This window comes from Coenobita brevimanus, chromosome 100, assembly GCF_032717465.1.
Source record: "Coenobita brevimanus isolate Jiangsu-jjx chromosome 100, ASM3271746v2, whole genome shotgun sequence".
Lineage (NCBI taxonomy): Eukaryota > Metazoa > Arthropoda > Malacostraca > Decapoda > Coenobitidae > Coenobita > Coenobita brevimanus.
In genome coordinates, this window is record NC_137053.1 from 5,919,447 (window position 1) to 5,932,289 (window position 12,843).

Genomic DNA, 12,843 nt, shown 5'->3' on the forward strand with positions numbered 1-12,843 from the left:
CAGTCATTTTGGTGACCTTGACCTTGACCCAAGTGCCCATTTTCAAACTCGTCCAAGATTTTGACCATATCTTGATACCCTGAAGGTTTCATGTTGATAGTTCAAGCCGTTCATGAGATATACTGTAATGGTGCTAAAGGCGGGCGATGAAAACTAATTGACCTCTGGCAGCCATTTTGGTGTCCTTGACCTTGACCACGAGTGCCCATTTTCGAACTCGTCCAAGATTTTGGCCATATCTCGATACCTTGAAAGTTTCATGTTGATGGCTGAAGCCATTCTTGAGATATAATGGTGCCAAAGGTGGGCGATAAAATCTAGTTGACCTTTGGCAGCCATTTTGTTGACCTTGACCTCGACCCCAAATGCCCAATTTAAACTCGTCCAAGATTTTGGTCATATCTTGTTACCCAGAAGGTTTCATGTTGATAGCTCAAGTTGTTCGTGAGATATGCTGGGAATACACACACACACACACACACACACACACACACACACACACACACACACACACACAGCAAAAAAACTGCATAAGAAGAGAGGTGATAAAGTCGTAAGGAAATTCAGTTTCCCAAACAGAGCAATTGATCAATGGAATGCACTACCGAATGAAATAGTGTGTGCCAAAACAATTCACAAATTTAAGGATATGTACGATAAATATGGTTTAATACACGGGACAGTACGAGCTTGACTCATTCCTGTAAAGATACAATTAGGTAAGAACACACACACACGCACACATAGAGGCAAAAACATTATTGCTACACCTTGCTAAAAGGCAGGCGATTAATATGTACAGTACACAGTTTGGGATTGTGTGGTGGAGCTGGATTTCCAGTGGCTTGAATTATATGTATCATCATCATCCAGTCCTACATTGCCCTGTGAAGAGCGTAGGAGCCCTGGGGCTAGGCAAGTTGGTCCTGACATTTAAGATGAGAGTGACCAGCCTTACTCATCCCTAAGTGGCATTATGTGAGCAATAAACCCCAACCACCCCTTGGATATACACCTTCACCGGCTCAATCCGATTGGAGTGCTGTAATTACTCGCTAAAACACCAGGTGCCAGAATTTGGTTACATGGTTACCACCCAGCATGGTACAGTCACCCACAGGCAGAAGGAAGAGGAGAGAATGAAGGAAAGAAAGACAGAAGAGGGAGTGTAAAGTCACCCATAGGCAGAGGGATGAGGAAGGAACGAAGGAAAGAAAGACAGCAGGGGATGGAAGGAAAGAAGGATGGAGGAGAGGAAAGGGCAGACACCCGAGAACAGCACTACATCGAGTGAGTGGATGGTGAGTGCCCGCACCTACCACAAACTGGTGTATCATATGCAGGAAAATTATTGGTGAAACAAGTACAGAACTGTCAGTAATCATGGACAACACATGCAAACATTGCCAATAGAACTAGCCATGTGTGCATAATTGTTTGGCCCCTGTGACTTGGGTGCTGTTGATAGATATTCCTTATTTATGCTTAGCTACCTTCTCCCTGTATCTGGATCCTACTTCATGTAGTCTGTAGGTGGAAGTAAGGGTCATGATGATGATGATGATGGTGATATTTCAGGGTGATCTGATGTCTTAATTTCCATCTATTGACATTCAGGGGACTTTTCACTAAGGGAAGATTGTGTGCTGCAAATGTGAGAAGTATAATATTTTGTGGTACCTAAACTTTGGTGGCAAATAGAAAAGGACATGCAGTACTAATATTATAAGTAGCTGCAACCCCAGGCTCATTTGAATGTGAACCCAGTGAACTGTAATTTGAAGTTTTCCTTCTACAGCCCACCAGCCCTCTTTCAAAAGGTAGGGAGAGTGTTGAGAGATGTTTATATAACCTGGCTTCATATGCACCCACTCATGTTAGTGCCACCACAGGATGGTATCCCTCTCCAGTATCTGACCATGCATTAAACTTAGAATACAGATATGAGAAGACCAGAGAGATGTTTATTGCTTTCTTGAATGACAGAGCTGCAAATCAGCAGCTAACAGATCAGCTGAGAATTGAAGAGTATGGTAATGTGATGCATATGTGGAGATTGAGGTGTTTTGGAAACTTAGAGAATGGTGGTTGAATATTGGATGAAAAGGTTGGTAAGTGTGAATGTGGAAGGTAAAGCACCAAGAAGTAGACCAAAGAAAACTTGAGATGAGAGGTCAAGGGATTGAACAGAAATGCTCTCAAAGATTGTGTGGCATGAAAAGTTGCCATCAGATGAACAAGACAGATACATTTGAACATTTACAATGCCTTTCAAATTGAAATGAACAAAATATAAATGATCTTTACCATTTGTTAAAAGTTCATTTAAGGTATTGTTTCATGCAGTTAAAACCATCTTCTTGCACATGGTATTTCTTTAGAAGTAACAGTTTTTCAGTTTTGAATATACAGTATGATTTTCTAACTCCCCAGGACTGGCAGGCTAAGCTTCAACCCAATGAATCTTTCAAAAAGCAGTTGTGTGATCTAATCAGCACCTGTAAGACCATCTCCACCCAGCAAGACCTTCATGAACAACTCCGACTCTCCCTCATCGTGCAGTGTGCTCAAGTTTTAGGGTTCAAGAAAATCTTCTTGGGTGATAATGCAACAACGTTATCTATACGCATTCTATCACAGGTTGCCCTGGGTAGGGGATCTCACCTGCCAAGCCAAGTGGTAGGTATAAGTTCAACACATCATGTCCTCTGTTTTTGAGATCCAGTGTTACATGACTTCATGCCATTCTGTGATCACTTCCCTAAATTACCTCATTCGCTGCAATAACATTCTTCATTGTTTTGAAGCTATACTGTATTTGTTTTCATTGAGGATGACAATACAGCGATTCTCTGCTATATAATACCCCACCTTAGCAATGTGAAAAAATTAACACCTTTCCCTGGCTATCAGTGGCCAGTCCCTGGTTATCTGATGTGTGTGTGTTTTTTTTTTTATTTTTATTTTTTTCAACCAATTTTGATGATATTTTAAACTTAAATTTTGTGTTTAAGTAGATTTATAAACTGTTTATAGACTTAGATTAATGTCTTTTAATCGTAGGTGGGATGAACACTCATTTTTGGGTACAATTTGCTAAGTTTGATTTTTTCCAGACATATTTAATGATTTTCAGATTTTATTATTTTTGGGTTTAGGTAAGTTATAAACTGTTTGTAGGCTTAGTTTAGCTTGTTCTAAAGCTATCTGGGGGTTTAGTTGAGCTAGAAACTTGTTTTTGGACTCATTTGGTTGTGGTTTTGACTTGGTTGAGGGGGTGGGGGGTAATCCTAAGACTCCCAAATGCATCCCTGTACACTCAAACCTCAGTTTAAGGGACTAAATGGGGAATCAACTTGTCCCATACTTGAAAATGTCCATATGGGACTTGAAAATGTCCATTGTTTTAGCACATATAAAGATAATCTTATCATGAAGTGCAATGATTGTTTCACTTATCTTACATATTTATATGATTATGAATATTATATTATGGGTACTGTATAAAGAAACATATTAATGTATATAACCTAGAAATTCGTATCAATTTTGAATGGTCTTGTCTGTTTGTCAGGTAGAATATGGAGTCCCGTAAATCCAAAATCCCTTAAAAGAAGGTCCCTTAAATCGAGGTTTGAGTGTACTTTCCATGTTATAATGTTCCCATTTAACCCCTTACCTGCGGGAATGGCTGGACTGCGCTGTGCCCCTCCAAAGTGGATAGCAGGAAATCTAGACAATACATGATAAATTAGCTACTTCCAGGTCATTGGAAGTATCACTTAGCCTTTTCCCTCTTTTTTTATACATATATTTTTTTTGGTATGAGAATAGGTTATAAGGGACATTTCAATGGGTAATGAACTGGGAAAATTAGTGACCTAGTGCACGTGGGGTGTTCTATCTATCTATCTATCTATTGCCAGACGCCTCAATCCCGTTTGGGGTGGCCACAAACAAATCGCCTTCAAGTCGCCCTGTCCCCTGCCATTTCACTGCCCTGCTCCCAACTCACACCCCCCTCTCTCATATACCTCTTCACCCCATCCCTCCATCTCATCCTCGGCCTCCCCCTCCCTCTTCCCCCCTCCACCTCACTCACATACACTCTCTTCGTCAGTCTCTCACCCTCCATCCTCTCCACATGGCCAAACCACCTCAGTGTGTTCCTCATAACGTTTCCTATCACATCCACATCCACACCACAACGCTCCTTTATATCCTCATTCGTCAGCCTGTCTCTCCACGTGACTCCACAGGCTCCTCTTAAATAACTCATTTCCACTGCTCTCACTCTTGACTTGTGTCCTTCCAACAATGTCCAAGCTTCACTTCCGTACGTTAGAGTTGGTATCACAATACTGTCATGTAGTAACTTTTTCACTTCCATGCTCACTTCCCTGTTTCTTATCACTGCTTTCAAAGAACCAGCAACCCTTCTTCCCTGCTGTACCCTTTCAAGCACTTCACCCTCCAAACCTCCATCCTTACTCATCACACTACCCAAATACTTAAACGTACTCACATTTTCCAATTCCTCACCATCTAACCTCGCTGTACATTCACTAACTTCACCTCTCTCAAAGACCATCACTTTACTCTTCCCTACATTCACCTTTAGGTTCCGTTTCTTACACACTCTCCCAAACTCATCCACCAAGCCTTGCAGCTCCCCTTCGTCTTCACTCAACAACACAGTTGCCAGGTGATAAATTAGCTACTTCATGGCCAGTGGCAGTATCAATTAGTCTTTTCCCTTTTTTTTTTTTTTTATACATATTTTTTAGCCTGAGAATAGGGCATAGGGCACATTTCAATGGAAAAAGCGAATGGAAAAAACTGGCCGGGAGTTGCGTTGCACGGCCAAGCTGTAGCTAGGCGGGGAAGGAGGTAAGAGAGGGGAGGTGGGGAGGCGAGGCAAACACAGAAAAATGGCTAAATTGGTAACACTGGATGCGAGTACTAGTGATATTAGCAGCGCTGCCTATAACTGCACACTGGCAGTACTGATACATGACACAAGACCACACTTGAAAGCCTGGGCAATTTAAAAAATCCCTGGATCACAGAAGTGGCGCCCCGCGGTATGGTACTTATGTGACAAGCGTCACGGTAGTGACGGCCTGCAGGTAAGGAGTTAATGATACCCCACCTCAGCAATGGGTTTTCCCGAACTCATTTCATCATTATAGCAGAGACGACCTGTATTTCATACTTGACCATTCACTCTTTTCCAAGCCCATTTTCAATCATTTTTTCTCGAAGAAAGTATTCATCACCGTAAAACTGAATGTTGCTGTCTACAGATTTCACAAGCATATGCTTTTAGCATTGCATTTGCCCCATATCAGAATGCTTTATTATGGCCTGACTTATATTTTTCTCACCTCAAGCAGTAACCTAGATCAGAAGGTACAATAGAGTCCACTGAGCTAATGTACTTCATTGGAATGTTCACGTAGATTGGATACCGGGTATGACTGGAGTGGTGAAAAAATATGATGCGAATCAGTGTGAGGATGGGAAGAAGTATAGAAGGTGAAGATGATGATGTGATATGGTAAATGAATGTTTGGGGAGGGAAAGAATTGCTTGTGGAATGAAATAAGATGGATGATGTATATGGTACCTTGTTCAGTATTGCATATGAAAATGCTCATGAGAAGGACTACACCCTTATTAAAAAATTTTAATCGGTAGAATTGTCACTTTAAGTACTGCAAGAATTGGTTGATTAATGAAGCATAGTGGGGAAAAGCATGAAGCTGTCATGGTAAGGAACTTCAATAAATTTGCAACCAATATGACCAGTCACTGTAAGTAATTGTTCACTTAGTATTGCATTTTCATGTTCATTTTCCTGGATTCTGTCCATTCCTCTTACTAGCCTGAAATAACAAAGTAATATTGATACTATTGGCATGGCATATACACCTCTCTCTGCAGTTTATTTTAATTGTTAAATGGCAAATACCTGTAACTGTGTAACTTTTCCAGCACTTCAAGTCTGTGAGGGAGGATCTAGAAATATACCGACCAATGAGAGAAATCCTTGAAAATGAGGTACTGTATTATGTGCAGCTACACACCCTAACTACAGCTGAACCCTCACTACCTCACTATATAGTACAGGTAAGAAATATAGGGCGACTTGGAGGCGATTTGTTTGTGGCCACCCCAAACGGGATTGAGGCGTCTGGCAATAGATAGATAGATAGAAGAAATATAGGATGTATTAAGCTCCATAATATGGTAAAATAGTAATAATTGTATAATAATGGGTATATAGTTTATATATATACCTTTTAATTAACAGTAAAACCTCTTTATGTCGGAATAATGTGGGCTGAGGCCATTTCGTCTTTACTGAAATTCTGACTTATGGAAAATGTGAGGCTTCCTGACTAACCAGAAAAGAAAAAATCATGTACCATGTTTGCAGAGGGTGTAATCCAAGCATAACGAGGACCTTTTGGTAGAATATAGAGGTATTAAGGGGGCACATGATTGCTTCTGTGCAACATTTTCCAACCATAATCACAATTGCACTACCTTACAATTTCTATACACTTTATATACAGGCCTTAAGAACACTATTACACTTTATATACAGGCCATAATCACTTCTGTAAAGCACTGTTGTATGCAAAATTAATCACTATCAGAGTCACTGCAGAAAATCTGTGCAAGCAACTCTGAGGACACACTGCTTAGGAGGCTGCATGTTGGTGGTAGCAGTATCTAGACTGAGGCGGGTAGTGGATGATGGGCCCTCACAGGTTAAAACATGATGAGCCTAGTGCGTCACGCCAAGATTGGATTTTCATTGGACAGCATTTTACGACTTAGAATTTTTTGTGGGATTTTTCTGACAATGTTTTCGAAAATTTTAAATTATTTTCATCAACGAATATCATGTGCCATGTGAACTTAAGTGTCATCCTGACTAAAAGGGTTCCGACTTATGGAGGTTTTACTGTATATTATTAATGGAAGCTGTTGAGGCTTGATAACTGACAAGAAGTTGAGCTGGCTGGATGAATTTTGTACAAAGGAGTGTATGATAGGGTTTGGCATCCCTCTTTAACTTAACAGGTGTGGATTGACTGCATCAGAAAGGTGAGTGTGCAGTTTTTTTTTTTTTTTTTTTTTTCTCAGGTGGAGCCAGGTTTCCAGGGGCTTGATTGGTGAATGTATGGGAGTGTGGTCCATTCAGTTTGGCAAACTTTGGTTATTGTCATATTCTATCAGGTTCTTCCTGGCTTTGTGGACCTTGCTTCATCCCACCTTGGATTGAAAAAGGATGTCTGGATGATGATGATGATGGCAGTATACATGATGTGGATGGAATCTGTTCATGTCTGTCAAGGCTCACATCTTTATTGTTGTGGTTTGCTGCATGTTGATTTTCTGCTTTGTTTTTATACTTATTACTCTTTATTTTACAGGGCACAAGCATTGTACAGTGTACAGAGAAGTTTATCCGAGGATTACAGAAGGATTTCCCTGCAACCATTCCAACAGTGTTTAGAACTGGAGACAAATTAGTGTGTGTATCCCAGGATATTGACAAAAGCAATGGTTCAGCCACCCCACATTTAAAAGAAAATGACAAGGGAAACATAAATGTGAATGGTGAGAGTGAGACATGTGTCCTGTGTGGGTGTGAGTTAGACACTGATCGTGGGGATGCCTCAGCCCTCCATGCTACCCAAGTATCTCTGAAGCTCTCACATAAAGGTTCACTGCAGGGAGTTCAACACAGTTCACAAGTCAGTGATGCAGATACCACTGTGACAAAGAGTAAGGCTGAGAAGGTGGAGTCATTGCAGAATGGGTTTACCACTGAATGTTCCAGAGATGTACAAACTGAGGAGTTTGACATATGTGCATGTGGCAGTAAATCAGGGTGCTGCAGTGTGGACCGCACAGCTGTGGTGAAAACCAAAGAAGACCAGTTCACAAAAGATATTATTGAACATCACTTATGTTATGGATGCCGCATTCTTTTAAGAGACATGGTAAGGCCATTATTATCGTGCTTATTATCATCCTAACCCTCGCTTTGTAAATTACAATATACAGTAGGGTAATCTTACACACTGTTGTGCATATATGGTTGTGGATTTCTTAAACTCAAAGCAAGTACAGAATCAAAGGTATTTCATACCTCATAGAGTTGTATGCTAAAAGGAGACCTCATGGCTTTGGATGAAAATCTTTACAGTTTTTAAGTATTTTATTAGTATGAAGTCAATCCTGTGTTACGGGTAAATAGTGATTTTATCAACCATTTCTTTCCACCATTTTCATTAGCTCTTGTATGTTTATGTACCATATTTATTGACAGCTTAAGAAAATGGAAAGTCAGCACCAGGTTGTGAAAGAATGTTAAGTTTGGCTGCAATATCTTCCATCATTTACAGTTATTCATAAATGTTTGCATGTACAGGGTGCTTCATGTATTATACAACCTGTTCCCATGTGTTGCATGGATGACTTGAGTTTTTTTCTGTGGGGAGTGCAGACACTGTGTCTCCTTTGTGAAATATCTAGTCAGCTATGTAATCAGTAGATGTATGTAAGCAGACACTTAAGGTTATGGGATGTAGAAGATGCCGCAAGATAGACATTGGTAATGCTGACTGAGCTGCCCCCTGAACACACCAGAATTGGGTCACTTAATAAATGGACCACCTTGCATTAACAGGTGGTGAGTAAATGAGCAGGATATCCCTCTGTTACGAAGTTTAAGTTTGGGCTACCACTGTGGTGCTGTGACATCAATGTCAGCTCTTTGCACAAATCGACCTGTTACCACCACCAACACCACCGTTGCAAAAAATGACTTCAGTCTGATGATTTACCTTTTATTCTGTTCTTACTGTTGCTAGATAGTTTTTGTCAGTTTAGAAGTCATATTAGTGATGGTTAAACAGTATTTGATTCATCCAGCTTGAAAGTTTCTCTACAGCTAAATAGCATCATGGTGACATAACAAGAAAAAATTAAAATAAGGAATCTTAGTTAAGGGATTAAGGTCACTGCTTTATTCAGCATCATAAGCTCAATCCTGCTATTTTCTGTTACTATACTTAATACCGTAATCAGGAGAAGAAATACTCATTTAATTTTACAACTTTGATATACCATAAGTATTAATAGTAGCTACATTAGTAAGTAGTAAGAAACGTTAGTCATCATCATCATCATCCGGACCTCCTTTCCCACCCTAGGGCAGGGTGAGGAGTAGCAATGTCCAGACAGCCCAAATTTGCCCAATCCAATGGGCCCCCGGAATCCTGGCTTTATCTGATACGCCACAAACATTCACCACAATCTGTATCTTCACATAAACGTATCGAATTGAGTCACTCCAGAAGCTGCCATGTTAAAAAGGGGTGCCAAATCCCTGATCATGCATTTCTCCTCACAACATTCATCCAGCCAGCTCAACCCCTGGTCAGTTCCCTAGCCTCACCAACTTCCAAACCTCTCTTCCCCACACACTCATCTGCCATATCTCTCCACCTTCTCCTTGGCCTACCTCATCTCCTCCTTCCTTCAAATTCGCTCAGATATACCTTTTTCACCACTCTGTTGTTATCCATTCTTTTCACATTACCGAACCATCTCAGTACACTCCCTTTGATTCTGGTACACCATAGTCTCACATTCATATGTTAAAGTTGGCACTAACACTCCATCATGTACAACACTCAAGCCGCTGTTTCTTATCAAGGCCTCCATTGCACCAGCTACTTTTCTTCCTTGTGTCACTCTACTTTCAACTTCTTTTGCACATTTTCCTCTCTTTTCTATCATTGTACCCAGGTAATTGAACTCTCTCGCCAATTCCAGTCTCTCTTCATTCACTGTAACATCACACTGGGAGTCACCTTCTCTCTCAGTAACCATCACTTTACTCTTTTCTACATTTACTCTAAAGGTATGATGTTCATAGACATCAGCAGAACTCTGCACTAGCCTACCAAGTTCTTGTCCGGTACTTGCAAGCAGTACTGCATCATCAGGATACAACAAAATTGGGATATTCCATCCATCACCATTCATTACCAATGCCATCCCTCTCTCCGTTACTCGTGTTTTTACTTCTCTCATCACCCCATCCATATATGTATTGAACAACCATGGGGACATCACGCAACCTTGTTGCACGTTCACACCAATTGTGAGCCATTCACTTAGATGCCCATTAACCCTTACACATGTTTGACTACTGTCATAAATTCTCTTTACAGCACCTAGCAGCTTACCATCTACTCCGTACATGTGCAAAACTTTCCACAATCCTTCTCTGTCCACTTTATCTTATGCTTTTTCCAGATCCATGAATGCCATAAACACCTTAAGGTCCTTCTCACAAGCCTTCTTTGCTATCTGTCTCACTGCAAATATTTGGTCCACACATCCTCTGCCACTCCTAAAGCCACCCTGTTCATCACTCACTAGGACTTCTGATATCTCTCTTACTTTCTCTATAGTAATTCTTCCATATGCTTTCCCTACTACACTCAGTAAACTTATGCCACAATAATTCTTGCACTCACTTCGCTCACCTTTATTTTTGTACATGGGTACAATCACAGCGTTTTTCCACTCTGCAGGCCAGCTGCTTTCCCATTTTTCAGCCACTTCACAGCACCCTTCACCTGTGCGAGTATCACGTCTCCTGACACTGCATTCCTTCTCAACACCCCCCCAAAACCAATCATGTTTACAGCCGCTCTGCTATCTCTATTCCCATTCATCAGGCTTTCAAAACATTCTTTCCATCTGGTCCTTATGGATTAATAATCTACCACCTACATCCTTCACACTATCACATTTCTTTCCGCTTTCACCTCTACATTTCCACACCTCCTTCCAGAATAACTTCCTATTTTCAGAGTAGTTTGCATTCATTTTTCTTCCTAGATCATCATTTAAATCCTTCTTTTTTCACTTCACTATTCTCTTCACGTGCTTCTTGCCCTCAATATATTTGTTTCTTATTTCAGCTGAACCCCTGTCCTGTAACCACTTTAGCCACTTCTTCCTCTTTTCCTCCACCGCTCTCTTAACCTCTGCATCCCACCATGCCATACCTTTCTTCTTTGTTGTTACTCTTGCCACACCACACGCTGCTTTAGCATTCCTAACTAAGCAATCCCTATATGCTTTCCACAGGCTGTCCAGAAACATTAGTTCCTCCTAATACTGTAATATGAATCTGGAGACTGGTGTTTGTTTTCATGAGAGTTTAAGGATCAGTTTAATCCTCACTTTCCTGTAACTTACACTTCAGTTTTCAGATGGTCTTGCCAAATCAGTCAGATCAGTATGTAATGATTAGTTGGTTGTAGGCCATGAGAGTTTTAGGAGATACGACTTATTACACTGTTAAGAACAGAGATGAGATGACATGGGGTTTATTTACAGTCTGTATGTAAGATCAGAAGTCATGTGGTGCCTGAGTGAAGTCAGTAGCCTATACCTTTGGAGTTAGCTTCGCTTTGGTTAAAATTTCTTGACTAACCTGAGTTTACCATGACTTTCTGGATTTGCTCAGGTGAGTCTTTTGTGAAGTGAATTTGAGGGAGGGAGGAGGAGGCGAGGTAGGCCAAGGAGAAGGTGGAGGGATGTGGTGGATGAGTGTATGAGGAAGAGAGGTTTGGAAGTTGGTGAGGCTAGGGGACTGAAAAGAGATCGAGCTGGCTGGATGAACATTGTGAGGAGAAGTGCATGATCAGGTTTTGGGCACCCATTTTTAATGCGACAGCGTCCCTATTGGCTCTATCGGATATGTTTTTGTGAAGCTACAGTATATGGTGACTGTTCTTGGTGTATAAGTTAGAGCCAAGATTCCGGGGGCTTGAATGGTGAGTGAATGGAAGCACGGCCCATTGGATTGGGCAAATTTGGGCTGTCTGGACATTGCTACTCCTCACTGTGCCCTAGGGTGGGAAAGGAGGTCCGGATGATGATTTATTTATTTATTTACAGTATTTATTTATTTATTTTTATTTTTTCAAAAACAAGCATTGTTAGTCACAACGTGGCACCTACTTTCACCTTTGCTGTGATATCTCTTTATGCTTTCATATTAAAATGGATCACAGTTTAATTCTTTTGGGTGGTGTCAGAACAACAAGTCTCAGTGTCATTCAGTGTCACCACCATCTAATCCATCCATCCATCATCCAATCCTACATTGCCCCACTAATACTTTGTTAATTATTTTATTACAGCACAGTACAGTATACAGCACACTACTTGTTCTGCACTCAGAACAGATTCTTAATATACTGTAGTACTGTCTTAATTATAGCCATTCCCAGTTGAGGGTACTGTATTATTCTATATTTTTACAGAATGCAGTGCATCATCTGCCAGTGAAGGTGCATAAGGCAACAGCAGAGCGTGAGAGGCGTCGTCACATGAGGGAACAAATTCAAGATTTTCTTCTTTAGCAATTATGCTGGTTGTGGGGAAGTGGATGTTTCGACTTTTACCCTGCCCTAGGGTTGGAAAGGAGGTCCGAATGATGATGATGATGATGATAATTCCTGGAAGTCTGATGGCTGAGTACTCAGACTGGAGACAGCTGTGTCACATGCACAACTATTCAAGTCTTAGAGATGGCTGAAGGTTTATCATCATCATTATCATCATCTAATCCAGTGTTGCCCCATGAGGAGCATAGGAGCCCAGGGCTAGCCAAGTTGGTCCTGACATTTAAGATGAGAGTGACCAGTCTCACTCATCCCTGAATGGCATTATGTGAACAGTAAACCCCAACCACTCCTTGGACATAAACCTACACTGGCTTAATCCAATTGT

At 40.9% G+C, this 12,843-nt stretch overlaps 1 protein-coding gene across 1 annotated transcript in view; it reads left to right on the forward strand.

Moving 5' to 3' along the window:
• Window positions 1-12,473, forward strand: part of Ctu2 (Cytosolic thiouridylase subunit 2) — a 28,972-nt gene extending 16,499 nt beyond the window's left edge. The window contains exons 5-8 of the mRNA XM_080284067.1: window positions 2,434-2,679; window positions 5,998-6,132; window positions 7,449-8,021; window positions 12,375-12,473. Coding sequence (XP_080140193.1) covers window positions 2,434-2,679; window positions 5,998-6,132; window positions 7,449-8,021; window positions 12,375-12,473 — 1,053 coding nt within the window. The remainder of the gene's footprint in view (window positions 1-2,433; window positions 2,680-5,997; window positions 6,133-7,448; window positions 8,022-12,374) is intronic.
• Window positions 12,474-12,843: the final 370 nt, after the last annotated feature.